We start from the raw sequence: 18,087 nt of genomic DNA, 5'->3' as shown, positions 1-18,087 counted from the left end.
GACGACATTTCGGGCCTAGGCCTTTCATCGGGATGAGGGGCCCGAAGTGTCGACTGTTTACTCCTTTCCATAGATGCCGCCTGGCCTGCACAGTTCCTCCAGCATCTTGTGTGTGTGGCCTTGGATTTCCAGCATCTGAAAATTTTCTCGTGTTTGTCAACCTACATTAGATAAACTATTTACTATACAAGGGGTGATTGATAAGTTTGTGGCCTAAGGTAGAAGGAGTCAATTTTAGAAAACCTAGCAACACACACAAAAAATGCTGGTGAACGCAGCAGGCCAGGCAGCATCTCTAGGAAGAGGTACGGTCAACGTTTCGGGCCGAGACCCTTCTTCAGGACTAAAGGAAAGAAGAGATAGTAAGAGATTGGAAAGTGGGTGGGGGAGGGGGAGATCTGAAATGATAGGAGAAGACAGGAGGGGGAGTGATGGAGCCAAGAGCTGGACAGGTGATTAGCAAAAGGGATATAAGAGGATCATGGGACAGGAGGCCTAGGGAGAAAGAAAGGGGGAGGGGGGAAGCCCAGAGGATGGGCAAGGAGTTATAGTGAGAGGGACAGAGGGAGAAAAAAGAGAAAAAAAAGGGGGAAGGGGGGGAATAAATAAATAAATAAGGGATGGAGTACGAAGGGGAGGTGGGACATTAACAGAAGTTAGAGAAGTCAATGTACATGCCATCAGGTTGGAGGCTACCCAGGTGGAATATAAGGTGTTATTCCTCCAACCTGAGTATGGCTTCATCTTGACAGTAGCGGAGGCTGTGGATAGACATATCAGAATGGGAATGGGACGTGGAATTAAAATGTGTGGCCACTGGGAGATCCTGCTTTCTCTGGTGGACAGAGCGTAGGTGTTCGGCAAAGCGGTCTCCCAGTCAGCGTCGGGTCTCCCCAATGTATAGAAGGCCACATCGGGAGCACTGGACGCAGTATATCACCCTGGCCGACTCACAGGTGAAGTGTCGCCTCACCTGGAAGGACTGTCTGGGGCCCTGAATGGTGTTGAGGGAGGAAGTGTAAGGGCATGTGTAGCACTTGTTCGGTTTACAAGGATAAGTGCCAGGAGGAAGATCGGTGGGAAGGGATGGGGGGGGTCGAATGGACAAGAGAGTCGCGTAGGGAGCGATCCCTGCGGAAAGCGGGGGGGGGAGGGAAAGATGTACTTAGTGGTGGGACCCCATTGGAGGTGGCGGAAGTTACAGAGAATTATATGTTGGACCTGGAGGTTGGTGGGGTGGTAGGTGAGGACAAAGGGAAACCTATTCCTAGTGGGGTGGTGGGAGGACGGGGTGAGAGCAGATGTGCGTGAAATGGGAAGGATGCATTTGAAGAGCAGAATTGATGGTGGAGGAAGGGAAGCCCCTTTCTTTAAAAAAGGAGGACATCTCCTTCGTCCTGGAATGAAAAGCCTCATCCTGAGAGCAGATGCGGCGGAGACGGAGGAATTGCGAGAAGGGGATGGCATTTTTGCAAGAGACAGGGTGGGAAGGGGAATAGTCCAGGTAGCTGTGAGAGTCCGTAGGCTTATAGAGACATCAGTAGATATGCTGTCTCCAGAGATAAAGACAGAAAGATCAGGAAAGGGGAGGGAGGTGTCGGAACTGGACCAGGTAAACTTGAGGGCAGGGTGAGAGTTGGAGGCAAATTTTATGAAGTCAACGAGTTCTGCATGCGTGCAGGAAGCAGCGCCAATGCAGTCCTCAATGTAGCGAAGGAAAAGTGGGGGACAGATACCAGTTTAGGCTTGGAACATGGATTGTTCCACAAAGCCAACAAAAAGGCAGACATAGCTAGGACCCATACGGGTGCCGATGGCTACGCCTTTAGTTTGGAGGAAATGGGAGGAGGCAAAGGAGAAATTATTAAGAGTAAGGACTAATTCCACTAGACGGAGCAGAGTGGTGGTATAGGGGAACTGATTAGGTCTGGAATCCAAAAAGAAGCGGAGAGCTTTGAGGCCTTCCTGATGGGGGATGGAAGTATATAGGGACTGGACATCCATGGTGAAAATAAAGCAATGGGGGCCAGGGAACTTAAAATCATTGAAAAAATTCAGAACGTGAGAAGTGTCACTAACATAGGTGGGAGAGGATTGAACAAGGGAGAATAAAACAGTGTCAAGGTATATCCCCCATCCTTTATTTATTTATTTTCTCTTTTTCCCCTTTTTTTCTCTCCTTTTTCTCCCTCTGTTCCTCTCACTATAACTCCTTGCCCATCCTCTGGGCTCCCCTCCTCCTTTCTTTCTCCCTAGGCCTCCCATCCCATGATCCGCTCCCTTCTCCAGCCTCGTATCCCTCTTGCCAACCAACTGTCCAGCTCTTGGCTCCATCCCTCCCCCTCCTGTCTTCTCGGATCATTTCCAATCTTCCCTCCCCCTCCCACTTTCAAATCTCTTACTATCTCTTCTTTCAGTTAGTCCTGACGAAGGGTCTCGGCCCGAAAAGTCGACTGTACCTCTTCCTAGAGGTGCTGCCTGGCCTGCTATGTTCACTAGCATTTTGTGTGTGTGTTGCTTGAATTTCCAGCATCTGCAGATTTCCTCGTGTTTGCGTTTAGAAAACCTAGCACATTTATTTTTCCTACATTTACACACTTAGTCCAGCGGTCATGAAGCATACGGATCCCTTCTTTGTAGAAGTCGGTGTCTTGGACCTCCAGAAAGTGGTCCACAACAGGGGTGATTGATAAGTTCGTGGCCTAGGGTAGAAGGAGATGAGTTATTAACTTCAAACTTTCTGCATAATCACTCAAAGGGTTGAGCTGCACGTGCATGTAACGAGAGCTGTATAACACATCTCCTTCTACCTTAGGCCACGAACTTATCGATCACCCCTGCTGTGGACCACTTTCTGAAGGTTCAAGATGCCAACTTCTACAAAGAAGGGATCCATATGCTCCACGACCACTGGACTAAGTGTGTACATGTAGGAGGGGACTATGTTGAAAAATAAATGTGCTAGGTTTTCTAAAATTGACTCCTTCTACTGTAGGCCACGAACTTATCAATCACCCCTTGTACACAGCATGATATATCACTTATGGGACAGAGTTCTCACTATACGACTCCTCCCTCAGTACTGTGCTCCCTCATACTGCCTATGCCACAGTGTGCCCTCTTTCAACATCCCCTCCATCAGTACCACCCCTCTAACAGTGTGATCCTCCATCATGCCACCCTCCCACAGTGAAACCCTCCCTCAGTACCACCCCTCCCACAGTGTGACCCTCCATCAGTACCACCCCTCCCACAGAGTGACCCTCCCTCAGTACCACCCCTCCCACAGAGTGACCCTCCTTCAGCATCGCCTCCCATGATGCGACTCTCCATCAGTATTGCCCCCCCACATTACTATCCTACGTCAGTACGACCCCCCAAAATATGTGACTCTCCCTCAGTATCACCCCCCACAGTGTGACCCTCCCTCACTATCAACATTCCCACAGTGTGACCCTCCCTCAGTACCACCCCTCCCACAGTGCGACCCTCCCTCAATACCACCCCTCCCACAGTGTGACCCTCTCTCAGTATCACCCCCCCACAGTGTGACCCTCCCTCAGTACCACCTCTCCTACAGAGTGACCCTCCCTCAGTACCACCTCCCCCACAGTGTGACCCTCTCTCAGTATCACCCCCCCAACAGTGTGACCCTCCCTCAGTACCACCTCCCCCACAGTGTGACCCTCTCTCAGTATCACCCCCCCCACAGTGTGACCCTCCCTCAGTACCACCTCTCCTACAGAGTGACCCTCCCTCAGTACCACCTCCCCCACAGCGTGACCCTCTCTCAGTATCACCCCCCCAACAGTGTGACCCTCCCTCAGTACCACCTCCCCCACAGTGTGACCCTCTCTCAGTATCACCCCCCCCACAGTGTGACCCTCCCTCAGTACCACCCCTCCCACAGTGTGACCCTCCCTCAGTACCACCTCTCTCGCAGTGTGACCCTCCCTCAATACCACCCCTCCCACAGTGTGACCCTCCCTCAGTACCACCTCTCTCGCAGTGTGACCCTCCCTCAGTACCACCCCTCCCACAGTGTGACCCTCCCTCAGTACCACCCCTCCCACAGTGTGACACTCCTTCAGTACCACCCCTCCCACAGTGTGACACTCCCCTGGTACCACCCTCCCACAGTGTGACCCTCCCTCAGTACCGACCCCCCCCCACAATGTGACCCTCCCTCGGTACCACCCCTCCCACAGTGTGACCCTCCCTCAGTACCACCCTCCCACAGTGTGACCCTCCCACAGTGTGACCCTCCCTCAGTACCACCCCTCTCGCAGTGTGACCCTCCCTCAGTACCACCCCTCCCACAGAGTGACCCTCCCTCAGTACCACCCTCCCACAGTGTGACCCTCCCTCAGTACCACCCCTCCCACAGTGTGACCCTCCCTCAGTACCACCCCTCCCACAGAGTGACCCTCCCTCAGTACCACCCCTCCCACAGTGTGACCCTCCCTCGGTACCACCCCTCTCGCAGTGTGACCCTCCCTCAGTACCACTCTCCCACAGTGTGACCCTCCCTCAGTACCACCCCTCTCGCAGTGTGACCCTCCCTCAGTACCACCCTCCCACAGTGTGACCCTCCCTCAGTACCATCCCTTTTTTATTTGCTCTTTGTTTTACTATGATCCAGTATGAATTTCAGAGTGAAATGCAATGTAGAGTATATTACACATTAGTGAGTTATTTAATACATACACATTTAAAAACCATTTTGGTATTGGCCTCTGTATATAAACCCAGGATCTAAGTAATCCTATGCTCCAGCTGGATTTAAACTTGGTACTGAAGGGTTTCAAAATGAGAAGTCCTTATCGTAGGCTTTCCTGAGCCCAGGTTTGTACATGCAACAAGTATTTTTGGCATCACCGAGCAATCGAAGAGCACAGAGACTCTCCTCATTCCAGCAAGGTCAGTCGGAGTGCCAGCTCTCTCGAGACTGCTGTCAAAGCTGCCATCTGCAAGCTCCCCTTCGCTCTCCAGCCATCGCCTCTCAGCCTGCATGGGGCAACTGTCAGCCTGTTCTGAGGGACAGCTGGGGCCTCTCCGACCAGTTCAGCCACAGTGCTGACAGGTCTCGGCCTGAAACGTGGACTGCACCTCTTCCTAGAGATGCTGCCTGGCCTGCTGCGTTCACCAGCAACTTTGATGGGTGTCAGCCACAGTGCTTGTCGCCTGACTCCTTCGGGTGCCCCTCTGCTGGGGTGCTGGCGAAGGTCTTGCTGCTGAAGACATCTGCCAAATTCTCTTCAAAGAGCCACCCCTCCCACCCTCCCCCCACCCCCAGGACCACCCAAAAGACTGCACTCAATTTGCTTTCTGCTACCTGACCCAGTATTTTCAGAATTTTCTATCTTTATTTAATTCTCTACTGGTTTGGGGACATTTCATGTCATTTATTGATTTATATGGTGATACAGCGCGGAATAGGCCCTCCGCCCCAATGAGTCACAGTGCCCAGCAACCCACCTATTTAACACTAGCCCTATCACAGGACCAATTAACCAGCTAACGCTACGCCTTTGGACCGTGGGTGAGAACTGGAGCACCCACGAGATTCACGGGAAGAACTTGCAAATTCCATACAGACGGTGCCAGAATTGACCTCTGGAGCACCTCGAACTGTAGCAGATTCACGTTAGTCTCTGTGCTACTGTAGCGTCTATGCTTGTTCAATGTGAGTTGAATACTTTAGAATCCAGATGGGTCTCGGTTTCACTACCTTTCTGTTTGCAGTCGCTTCCCCAAAAATCATCCCCACATCCGAGCAGTTCTGCTTTCATACGTTCTTTTTTTGTACAAATATTAAATTAGTCTTCTGGAGACACTCAGATTTAAGCAAGACAGTTTACAATAGGGACAAAAGCCACACAACATTCTCAAGATGTGTTTGGGCTGGTATCGATGGTTTGCCTTCAGCGACTGTCCTCTGGGTAGGAGTGATAATCTGGGCATTTCACTGCGAAGTGAAGGCGATAGAACAAATGGTGAGATGTGTTTAGTTAAGGAGGAAGGATATGCAGTGGTATATGCACATGAGTCTCTGCTGAAGTATTTGTGCAGAGCTGGCAGAAGTGCAGGTATATGTGGCTCCGTGTATGCATATACTCTCAGTGGCCACTGTTTCAGGTACACCTGGACACCTGCTTGTCACGCAAATATCTGATCAGCCAATCACGTAGCAGCAACTCGATGCATAAGAGCATGCAGACATGGTCAAGAGGTTCAGTTGTTGTTCAGACGAAACATCAGAATGGGGAAGAAACGTGACCCAAGTGACTTTGACCATGGAATGATCATTGGTGCCAGAGAGGGTGTTTTGAGTATCTCAGAAAATGCCGATCTCCTGGGAATTAGACACACAACAGTTTCTCGATTTTACAGAGAACGGTGCAAAAAACAAAGAAACCGTCCAGTGAGTGGCAGCTCTGTGGCGAAAATGCCTTGTTGATGAGAGAGATTCGAGCTGACAGGAAGGTGACAGCAACTCAACGCATGAAGGGCATCTCTGAACGCACAGCATGTTGAACCTTGAAGTGGATGGGCTACAGCAGCAGAAGACCATGAACATGCACTCTGTGGCCACTTTATTAGTTACAGGAGATACCACAGATCTATCTGCGCATGGGCATATATGTATCCGTGTGCTCTGTGTAAGATGAGTCTATAAGGAAGAAACACTATTTAAAGAAGCTTTATGTCATCAAACCAAGTCAACATGGTTTGACGAAAGGAAAACCTTGTTTGACAAACTTGCTGAAGGTGTTTCAGGGAATAACAAGCAGAGTTGACAGGGGGATCTGTAGGTTTAGTACATACATCATTAGGTACAACCAACTTACAGACACCCTTCTGTACAAATGAGTTCCCACAATATTACTAAACACAAAAGTCTAACGACATACATGTGATCATTCCTATGAACCTCAGGACTAGTTTCAGTAATTGTTCTGCCTTGAGTGCTTTTGAAGCCATTCAGAACGTTACAGTGGAGGTCTGGTCACCGCATCCAGTGACTTTGTGTACCTTCTAACTTACGGACAAAATCAACTCAAGGACCCATCTGTTATCAGACAGCCTGTATTTAGATCTCCAGAAGGCGCTTGCTGAGGTTCTATGTGAAAGGCTAGTGTACGTTCTAGAGCAGGTAGTATTGCAGTGTGGAGTGCTGGTGTGGATAGAAGACGGGTTATCATGTAGAAGACAGAGAGTGGGAGTAAACGAGTCTTATCCACTCTGGGCAATGTAACCAGTGGAGTTCACCATGGATCAACCCCTGACCCTCAGTTCCCTACCCTCTGGAGGAGATGCCAGGGAGTAGAGTGTCAGGTTTACCGATGGCTTGAGATTAGGTAGGAGTGGAAGTGTGTAATTTCACAATGAGTTTCTGCATGATGTGCATTTACATGCAGGAATTTATAAAATTTTTATTAATTGATCAGTAAGTGGCCAGCAAGTAATTTCCTTTGCTAATTGCCCTTGAGAAGATGGAGGTGAGCGGTGTAGTGCCTTGAACCATGTGTGTGGAATGTGTAAGGTGTGCCAGGAACTACAGAATGGTAATTAAGTAATAGTGATGTATATTTGTGTGTGAAGATGTGTGTGTATTTATGTGCACACAAATGTCTGCATATAACTGTAATGGTGTCTATATTTGAATTTAATTTGAATTAGAATTTATTTAAATCTTAGATCCATCCCACAACATGAGAGAGTAAAAATCTTTGCATTATGACTCTGTCGCAGTGTACGGGCATGTGAATTTAAAAGTCTAATGGCTTGTAGAAAGAAGCTGCCCCATAGCCTGCTGGTCTGGTTTTAACGCTGCAGTAGTGTTTGCCAGACAGAAGCAGTTGAAACAGTTTATGGTTGGGGTTACTGGTATCCCCGATAATCTTCCAGGCCTTCTTTCTGCACCTGCTGCTGTAAATGTCCTCAGTGGAGGGAAGTTCACACCCACAGATGCGCTGGGCTGTCCGTACCACTCTCTGCAGTGCCCAGTGATCAAGGTTGGTGCAGTTCCCATACCAGGCGGTGATAGAGCCAGTCAGAATGCTCTCGACGGTACCCCTGTAGAAGGTCTTGAGGATTTGGGGGCTCATGCCAAACTTCTTCAGTCACCTGAGGTGGAAGAGATGCTGTCGTGCATTTTTTGCCGCAAAGCCGGTGTGTACAGTCCAGGTGAGATCTTCAGTGAAGTGTATACCGAGGAATTTGAAACTCCTCACCCTCTTGAATATAGTGTATGTATAATTGTTCCCATATATTTATATGCAATTGTGTGTGTTGATTAGCACTCCAATAATGTGCTGACCATTCAAAACTCAGGTGTTTCAGCACCTGGCTCACTAGGGGATGTTTCAAGGTGCTCCCTTGAAACTTAACAACTTCATTGGAAAGTTTACAGAATCTTAATTTATATCTACAGTATACTGTATGGATGTCCACATGTCTGCATCTGTATAAATACAGTGAGTCATAGAATATAGAATACTACAGCACAGAGAGAGGCCCTTCAGCCCATCTAGTCATGCCAGTCTATTAGTCTCCCTAGTCCCATCAACCTGCACCTGGACCATAGCCCTCCACAACTCTCCCATCCATGTACTTATCCAAACTTCTCTTAAACGTTGAAATAGAATCCACATCCACCACTTGTTCTGGCAGCTTGTCTCTCCCTCTGAGTAAAGAAGTTCTCCCTCAAGTTCCCCTTAAACACCAATGCAACAATGTGTGCACAAGTCTGTGTATTCCTGTGTGCAACTTTATATCTTGTACAATATCCGTATATCTGTTCACATATCTGTGCAAATCTTGTGTGCTTGATTGCACGATGGCGGACAATGTGTGAGATGCCTGTGTGACTCTGTGTATATCAGCGCTGGAGGAAGATGCCATTGGCAAGAACAGCAATGGCTTTCAGCGCTTTGGATGTCACAGTTTGTGGTTACACATGTTCAGTGTAACTTTCCCTGCTGTGCATCGAGGTGGAAAATGTGTGGGAGGTTGTAAACACGGCTGTTTAGAGTCGATGTGTGATCAACCAGCGGGTACCTGGAGAGATAATCACCGGCTTGTTTGAATCATTCCTTAACAACACCACACCTTACACTCCATTCGCCCCTTGCTACGTTATCCTCAGTCCACCCACGTACCCTGCAAACTCACTTTACTTTTAGTCAAATGAAAACTGAGCCTGATGTTATCTCTTCAATCTATTGACATGCACAAATACATAAACCAGGCACCAATCACACTCAAAGATACACTACACACACACGCACACACAAAGATTCACTACACATACACAAAGTTACACTACACAATTACACAAGGGGGTGGAAGGCAGATCAAGAAGGTGGGGTGAAGGAGGACTATGAGCTGACAGAGTGGGAGCCACTAAGGGAATCAGAGAAACAGGCAGTGGTTCATAAGTTCTTAAAACCATAAGGCAGAGGAGTAGAATTGGGCCATTTGGCCCATCAAGTCCGTTTCCACCATTTTATCATGGCCGATTTATTTTCCCTCTCATTCCCCTGCCTTCTCCCGTACTAATCAAGAATCTATCAACCTCTACTTTAAATATACCCAATGACTTGGCCCCCACAGCCATCTGTGACAATGAATTCCACAGATTCACAACTCTCTGGCTAAACAAATTCCTCATCTCTGTTCTAAAGGGATTTCCTTCCATTCTGAGGTTGTGCCCTCTTGTCCTATACTCTCCCCACCACTGGAAACATCCTTTCCACTTCCACTCTCTCTATGCCTTCCAATATTTATTAGGAGTCAATGAGATTCCCCCTTCATTCTTTTAAACACCAGTGAATACAAGCCCAAAGCCATCAAATTTTAAATCAGAAAGCAGTCAATGGCGCTATGGCAAGGAGGCATACAGCAGGGGAGGGGTGGAAGCCAGTCACAGTCCCCCACACTCTCAGTGTTCAGAGAGACATGACCACATTGGGCAGCAGAGAGAGCCGCAGGATTCCCTCACTCATGAATAAACTAATTCTAATCATAATAGGCAACCTGATTGTAAATATAATTTTAATCACAGATCTACAGCTCATCAACTTACAGAACTAACCACAGAGTTACGTCACTTCTGGTGCTAGGAATGCACAGCTTGTTCATATGTTACTGGCAGTGGGTGCCGTACGATGTTAGAACTCAGAGGTCCCACTGGGTATCTTGAGCAGCTTGGTGATAATCAGTGTGGAGAGATTCCTGTCTGGCTCAGGTCCCAGGCCACCGCTTTAATGGATGAATGATGGTTTACTGGAGAAGGATGTGTTCTGAAAAGACTCTCAAGCAGCTCCTTCTCACTGCTCTGCTCCCTTTCGTCCTGCAGACACAAGGTAAGAAACTCCTTGCGGTGGGGAATATACATTGCCAGTCTGTTCGGTAAGGGGTGTACAGAATTTTACTGGTGAATTAGGGCCCCCAGACGCAAGACGTTCAGTAATCCTGTAATAACACGAGAATATACTAACACAGGTGTCTCACAGAGCTAGCACTTCGTCCTTTTGGATTTCTACCTTTTATTGTTAAAGTTGAAGTCGGGTTTATTGTCGGAGTCCTGATGAGGGGTCTCAGCCCGAAACATCGACTCTTTATTCCTTTCCTGACCTGCTGAGCTCCTCCAGCTTCTTCTTATATTTTACTCTGAATTTCCAGCATCTGCAGAATCTCGTTTACCATCATATGTACAAGCAGGTGTAGGCACAGGCAGAAAGAAAAGCTTACTTGTAGCAGCATCAGATAAGCAGCTTTCACAAGAAAAGCCATAAATTACACACAGTTTCTATAAGAAAGGGCACAATTATCCAAAGTTCACTTTAGTGCAAAGTGATCAAAGTGTTCTTAATGCCGCTAAACTGTAGTGATTAGGGTTTTGCTGGTTGGTTCGAGAACCGAATGGTGGAAGGGAAATAGCTGTTCCTGAGCCTGCTGATGTGGGTCTTCAGGCTTCTACACCACCTGCCCGATGGTGGCAAAGTTACAGGTGGCTGCAGCCCTCCCAAGGGGTCATTTTTTGGTGAAGCTTTCTACAACCTTGCCTGATTTTCAACCCCTCTTACACAAGAGGTTCTGCAGACGCTGGAAATCCCGACCAAAATTCTGGAGACGCTCAGCAGGTCAGGCAGCGTCTATGGAAAGGAATAAAGAGCCAACGTTATGGGCCAAAACACTTGAACTGAAGGTCTATTTTTGACCCATGTTCTTTCTTTGAACAGTTACAATCAGCGCCTTTCTAGATTAAAGCATTACCTTTAGATATTAATTTATAGAGAGAGTGAAATGGTGCCAGCTGTGTGATTGTAGTCAGGGTGAAACACGGAGAAAACTGGGCACATAGGTCCTCAAGTGCTGTGCATTTGACAGAGAGCTGATGGTCAGCCCAATTGTTCATCGTCTTCACTGCTTTTAGAATCATTAGGCAACACACACGGAACTAGGAATTCACTGAGGCAGGCAGAGTCCTGATAAAGATCTCAACCCAAAATGTCGACTGTTTATTCCCCTCCATAGATGCTGCCTGGCCTGCTGAATTACTCCAGTATTTTGTGTGTGTTAATCAAGATTTACAGCATCTACAGAGTCTGTTGTTATAGGAATCATTGATACTGTAACAGTGGCCAAGAGCCCAGGGCCAGGGTCCCCAATGTATCCCACCAGACACTTCCACATGAGCCACTGAACTTCTCCTTTTCTGTGCCTATCAATTCCCTTTTGGAAATTCCTGCGTAATCCTTTGCCACTGCCCTTTCAGGTAGAACATGGCAGATCACAGCAGCCCGCAGTATGACAACATTCCCTTCCCCTTCCTCCTTCTGCAGATTCCCTTCACCTCTGGCCGCCCACTCTCCTGTTCTCAGAATGTCTGACTTACTCAGAAACCCTCCTGATTGTAAATCTCCCCCTAACCATCTCTGAACTGAAGAAGCTCTCGAGAGCTAATCTGATAAAATTCCCTCACATCCTGTCACATCAGCTGCAAATAAGAGTCCAAGTTGCTGTTGGGTGACCAAAAAAATCCAGTTTCTGCAATCAGACTGGGAACTCCCTGCAGGGAAAGGAAAGATGTTTTTTTGGCAAGAGTACTTTCACAAAGAGGACATTAAGCAGCGCCCAAGAGAGGCTTAATTTAAACAAGAGCTTAATAAGTATCTGACGGAAGAGGGGTGCTGCAGAAGAGAGTCAGGTTGCCTGGTTCAGCTAAAAACTGAACACAGTCGTCTTGTAATCTGTCTAATTCAGCAAAGCATTTAGGATCTCCTGATGAATTCCCACCGGAATGGTCACTGCTGTTACATGCTGAACTGTAGAGCACCCACTGTACCTGGATTGAACATCAGTGAGGCCTCTTACGATGTGCCTCTGAGGTACATCAATCGTTTTTGAGATGTGCCATCAATCTGTAAGTATCCCGATGGCCACTTACCGCTAATTTCCAAAGTGATCAAACCTTGGGATTTCAGTATCTAGTTATCCCGTATCTAGATGTCTGGGCGTCTCTGTTGTTCAGTTTTAACACTGACTGAGAGCAAAGCAATAGAGTCCTCGGTTCATACAGCATGGAATCAGGCACTTCGGCCCATCTGCTCTGGGCTGCCCAAGATGCCCATTTAAGCTAGTCCCATTTACCCACATTTGACCCTTATCTCCCTCATGTTTTCTTATCACCTGTCCAATTGACATTAAAATGTTGTTATTGAACCTGCGTCAACCACTTCCTATGGCAGGCAGTTCGGTCCTTGTACATACCACTTTCCGTGTGAAGAACCAGCCCCTCGGGTTGCTTTTAAACCTTTCACTTCTCACTTTAAACCTACACCCTGTAGTTCTTGATTCTCCAACCCTAAGAAAAAAGATTGAATAAATTCACCCTACGTCTCTCAGTTATCTAATTTCCAAGGAATAAAGTCCTAGCCTGCCCCAACTCTCCTCTAACTCAGTCCGGGCAAACGTCTTGTAAATAGATTTTTGCACTCTTTCCACTTTAATGATCAAAACCAAACACCGTACTCCAAGTGCGGTCTCGCTAATGACCTATATAATTGCAACATAATTGAGCTCGAGTCGTCAGTGTCCTGACTGATGTTGGCCAGTGGGCTAAGTACTCCTTCACCACCCTGTCTACCCCTGAATGCTATAAAGAGGGTGTAGAGGAGAATTACCAGGCTGCTGCCTGGTTTAGAGAGCATGCCTTGCAGGGAATTTGACTGACCTAGGGCTTTTCCCTTTGGAGCGAAGGAGGATGAAAGGTAACTTGACAGAGGTGTACAAGAAAACAAGAGTCTTAGATAGAGTGGACAGCCAGAGACTTTTCTCCAGGGTGGAAATAGCAAATACAAGGGGGGCTGGAGGAAAGTATAGGGAGGATGTCAGAGATAAGAGTGTGGTAGGTTCCATGCGCTGCCTGGGGTGGTGATGGAGGCAGATACATTAGGGACATTTAGGAGACTGGCAGACAGGCACATAGTTACTTACTGCCTGTACACGGCTGGTGTTTCGGGCAGCAATAAAGGTCCCCTATCTCCGGCAGCGTTCAGGGCTTCCTTCGTCATGTCAGTATCTTCCTCTCAGTTTTCACTATTGTCAGCCATGCAAGTCCTAGCTGGAGACTCAGGAATACCGTCTCACTCAGATGTAGAAGGATTCTTCATTGCTGTTTCCATAACCATTTTGTTTTACCGGTCAGGGTTGTTAGCCCTGGGCTGAACCCCGGAACCTGGAGGACCGGTAGGCAGATGGATGAAAGAGAATCGGACTGACATGGTAGAGGGGAAGGATCAGATGAAAAAGTCGGTAAAACGTTGCGGGCTGAAGGGCCTGTCCTATACATGGTCAGCACCACTTACATCATCGGTCAACTGCTTGTTGATTAAATCCTTGAGATACCAGGTTAGGTTGTTCGAGAGCAGTGGAAACCACACCGTTATACATAGGTCTGTCCCTGTGTAAGTCGTCAATGCGGCTCCATCTGGAGGAGGATATCTAGTTCTGGACTGCACACTTCCCAAAGTGTCAGTCCGGAGAGGGCAAGCTTTCCGGAATGGGTTCAGGGGTGCGGGGATTCAGCTCTGTGGAGGAGGTGTCTTGTCCTCATCAGAGCAACAGATCTCGGGGAGCTGAGAGTGAGGCGTTCAGAGTTATGAAGGTGCAGTGACTCTGTGTTCTGGCAAGGCAGTCAAGAATCAATGGATTCAACATGACTGGAAAACCCAAAAGCAGAGGAGGCAGAGTTGTGTAGGGTCTGGAGCTGTCGGAGAAACTTGGGCGTGTGGTTAAAGGGGATGAAATGATTGGGGAAGGAAATAGGGAGGAGGACTAAAGTGGGCAGGTGTTAGTATGGAGTTTTGTGCACAGCTCTGGCCACCCTGTTTTAGGAAAGGTGTCACTTAACTGGAAAGTGTGCAAACAAGATTGTAAGCATGTTGCCCGGATGTGAGAGATGAGGGCAAGAGGAATGAGATGCCCCCTGGGTTTGTAAGTCTGTGAGACCAGAGCTCGAGGCCTAGCATTTGAGATCCCATCATTGGCTAGTCCAGGTTTCACGGCCTGGTAATCGGTGTGTCCTGGGATCAAAGCCCCAGGACGAATCAGAAATCTGGCAGTCGAGGCCTGTTGGCCAAGAGCAGAACTTGCGAGTCTGCTGCAGAGTTTGAAGCCGAGGGTCTGGAGGCCTGAGCCTGTGTCCGCTGGAGGCTGGAGTTGTAGGCCTGTCCTGGGGTTGCGGGACTACGTGTTTGCACAGGTTGCTTTTTGCTGTTGTTGTTTTGCTGCTGTTCTGCCAAGCACTGCGGGCGTGCTATGTTGGCACTGGAACGTGTGGCATCACTTGCGGGCTGCCACCAGCACACCCTCGGGGGTGGGGGAGGGGCTGTTTGCCAACGCAGATGAGGCCTTTCACTGTGCATGTGAAAGCCAAACTTGAAGCCTGAATCAAAGGCCTGAGGTAGAATATGCTGAAAGGCTTTCCTTCGTGGTGTGTGATCCGTGGCTTTAACTGTCTGTAAGCTCTGCTGGTTAAAAGCCGCAGTGGATTTCTACGGGTGCACTCACTGTTCACGATGCTTGTGGAGTGACACTGTTCCCCTGACAACGAGCTGATTTCCCACACCCCTTCATTACTTTGCTCTTTTACTGCTCTGAGTTTAACTGGAAAGTAATGTCACCAACAACATCCTTGCTCTAAAGACCGGGATCCACCAATGGCTGATAACAAAGGGGTTACAGGGGTAATGTTGGAGCTATATAGGACCCTGGTCAGACACCATTTGGAGTATTGTGCTCAATGCTGGTCACCTCACCACAGGAAGGACATGGAAACTATAGAAAGGGTGCAGAGGAGATTTACAAGGATGTTGCCTGGATTGGGGAGCATGCCTTGTGAGAGTAGATTGAGCGAACTTGGCCTTTTCTCCTTGAAGCGACAGAGGATGAGAGGTAACCTAATAGAGGTGTATAAGATGATAAGAGGCATTGATTGTGTGGATAGTCAGAGGCTTTTTCCCAGGGCTGAAATGGCTAGCACAAGAGGGCATAGTTTTAAGGTGCTTGGAAGCAGGTACAGAGGAGATATCAGGTGTAAGTTCTTTTACGCAGAGAGTGGTGAGTGTGTGGAATGGGCTGCCGGCGACGGCGGTGGAGGAGGAAATGATAGGGTCTTTTAAGAGAATCCTGGATGGCTACATGGAGCTTAGAAAAATAGAGGGCTATGAGTAAGCCTAGGTAATTTCTAAGGTAAGGACATGTTCGGCACAGCTTTGTGGGCTGAAGGGCCTGTATTGTGTGGTAGGTTTTCTGTGTTTCTATGTTTACACCTTAGGTAAGGAGATTGAGAAGAGGCTATATGAACTAGAGGACACCGATCCTACAGGGTAATAAGAACAGAGTGCTGAGGGCGTACAGATCATTGAAAGTGGGTCAGTCAAGAGGGTAAATGAGCACCAGATTCCCCACCATCGAGGACATCTCAGAGGGGTGGCATCAAATATTAAGGACCCTCACCATGCAGGATTGCCCTCTTCTCATTACCACCATCAGGAAGGAAGAGCCAAATTTAATGATTTAGGAACAGCTTCTTCCCCTCCGCCATCAGATTCCTGAATGGACAATGAACCCATGGACACGACCTGACTGCTTTGCTCTCTGTTTGGCACTACCTATTGATGACATTTCTTATTGTAATTTATGCTATATTGCAATGTCCCACTGCCACAAAACAACAAATTTCACTTAGCATCGAGCAAGATCGAAATCGATGAGGACGAACGGGTGGGTGCTCAGTGCTGTCTGCCTTTACTTAAGTGGTCTCCCTCTCGCTGTTGCCGGTGGAAGGCGCACAAGTCAGGAGTCTTGGGTCCCGCACTGCAAGGCCCAATCGCCTTGGCAATCGTGGCTCTGGACTCACTTTCGTCTGCGGCTTGATGTTTTAATGGTCTTAACGTCCTCAGCACCGGACGCCCTTTACTATTTGCGCATTTCGATCGAGACGCTTCGGCACGGAACTGCAGCCTGCGGCCATCTTGAACTGACTGGCTCAGAGGCTGTGGCCGTGGCCATCGGCTCCCGGACCAGCTTCACTTACCTCAGCCACTTGCGCTAGTGGACTCACGTTTGGGGACTCTGCAGTTTGAAGTTTAATGTTCTGTGTGTTACTTGTTCACTCTTTGCTGTTCGCACAAGTCATTCTCCTTTTTCTGCACGTTTGATGGTCTTGTTGTGTGGGGTTTTCTTTAAACAGATTCTGTGGTGTTTGTTTGTTTAGTGGCTGCCTGCAAGAAGCTGAATCTCGAAGTTGTATACTGAATGCATACTTTGACAATAAATGTGCGCTGACTTTGACTTTGAGACCTACAGAAAGCTCTTTTCAGAGCAAAAAAAAACATTTTTGTTTGAAGTTAGAGACAAAGTCAGATACACAGAATCTGGCAGGATTTGCAAGTCATTGCTTCCTACAAGGCAAAGCCTAACCTCATGATGCTTTTCTCCCATCCAAGTTCAATGCCTTTTATGCACACTTTGAATGGGGGGACAAAACTAGACTCGTGCAAATCCCTGCAGAGTCCCATGTCCCTGTGATCTCTGTCTCAGAGGCTGACATCAGAACATCTTTCAACAGGGTGCCCAACCAGGTACTGTACACCATCAAGGTATCAGGCTTCATCTATTGCTAAAAGTGCTCCTCTGCTCAGCCAAGGTGACATGCAGAAGGTGAGAAATACCCTCAGCTGTAACCAACAAGCTCCAAACCTGGTCCTCTGTACCTCTCTCTGCAACTGGATCCTTGACTTCCTCACTGGAAGACCAGAGTCAGTGCAGATTGGAAATAACATCTCCTCCTTACTGAACACCAGCGCACCTCAAGGACGTGTGTTTAGCCCACCGCTCTACTCTCCACATAGCTAGGCACAGCTCAAACGTCATCTATAGATTTGCCGATGACAGAACCCTATTGGTGGTGATGAAGAGGGAACTACGGAGCGGGATAGGTCAGCTAATGGAGTGGCGTCACAACGCCAACTTTGCACTCAACACCAGTAAGACTAAAGAGCTGGTTGTGGGCGTCAGGAAGAGGAAGTCGAGGGAACACGCACCAGTCCTCACCGAGGGGTCAGTAGTGAAAAGGGTGAGCAGTTTGAAGAGACTCGATCAAAGACTCTCACAAATTTCTACAAGTGTACTGTGGAGGGCAGCCATTGCCCTACAACCATCGAGCTCCTGAACCGGTGCGGATAACTTCATTCACCACTGCTCTGAAGTGATTCTACAATCCAGCGCTCACTTTAAAGATCAAAGTACGAAGTGAATTTATTATCAAAGTACATATCTGTCACCATATACAACCCTGAGATTCATTGTTCTCGCGGGCATACTCAGTAAATCCAAGGACTGTAATATAATCAATGAAAGACCGCACCCAACAGTACAGACAAACATTCAGTGTGCAAAAGACAAAAAACTGTGCAAATACAAAATAAATATCGAGAATATGAAACGAAGTGTCCTTGAAAGTTATTCCATAGATTGTGGGAACAGTCCAGTCATGGGACAGGTGAAGTTGAG

The 18,087-nt window shown here is 48.0% G+C and overlaps 1 protein-coding gene across 1 annotated transcript in view; it reads left to right on the top strand.

Moving 5' to 3' along the window:
- The first annotated feature begins 10,140 nt into the window (after window positions 1–10,140).
- si:ch211-214p13.8 (uncharacterized) overlaps window positions 10,141–18,087 on the top strand; it is a 44,365-nt gene continuing 36,418 nt past the window's right edge. The window contains exon 1 of the mRNA XM_063047502.1: window positions 10,141–10,370. Within this exon, the coding sequence (XP_062903572.1) occupies window positions 10,280–10,370 (91 nt within the window). The 5' untranslated portion in view covers window positions 10,141–10,279. The remainder of the gene's footprint in view (window positions 10,371–18,087) is intronic.

Source organism: Mobula hypostoma, chromosome 5, assembly GCF_963921235.1.
Source record: "Mobula hypostoma chromosome 5, sMobHyp1.1, whole genome shotgun sequence".
NCBI classification, from domain to species: Eukaryota; Metazoa; Chordata; class Chondrichthyes; order Myliobatiformes; family Myliobatidae; genus Mobula; species Mobula hypostoma.
The sequence above is the reverse complement of the archived record's forward strand: the minus strand, read 5'-3'. Positions and strand labels throughout refer to the sequence as shown.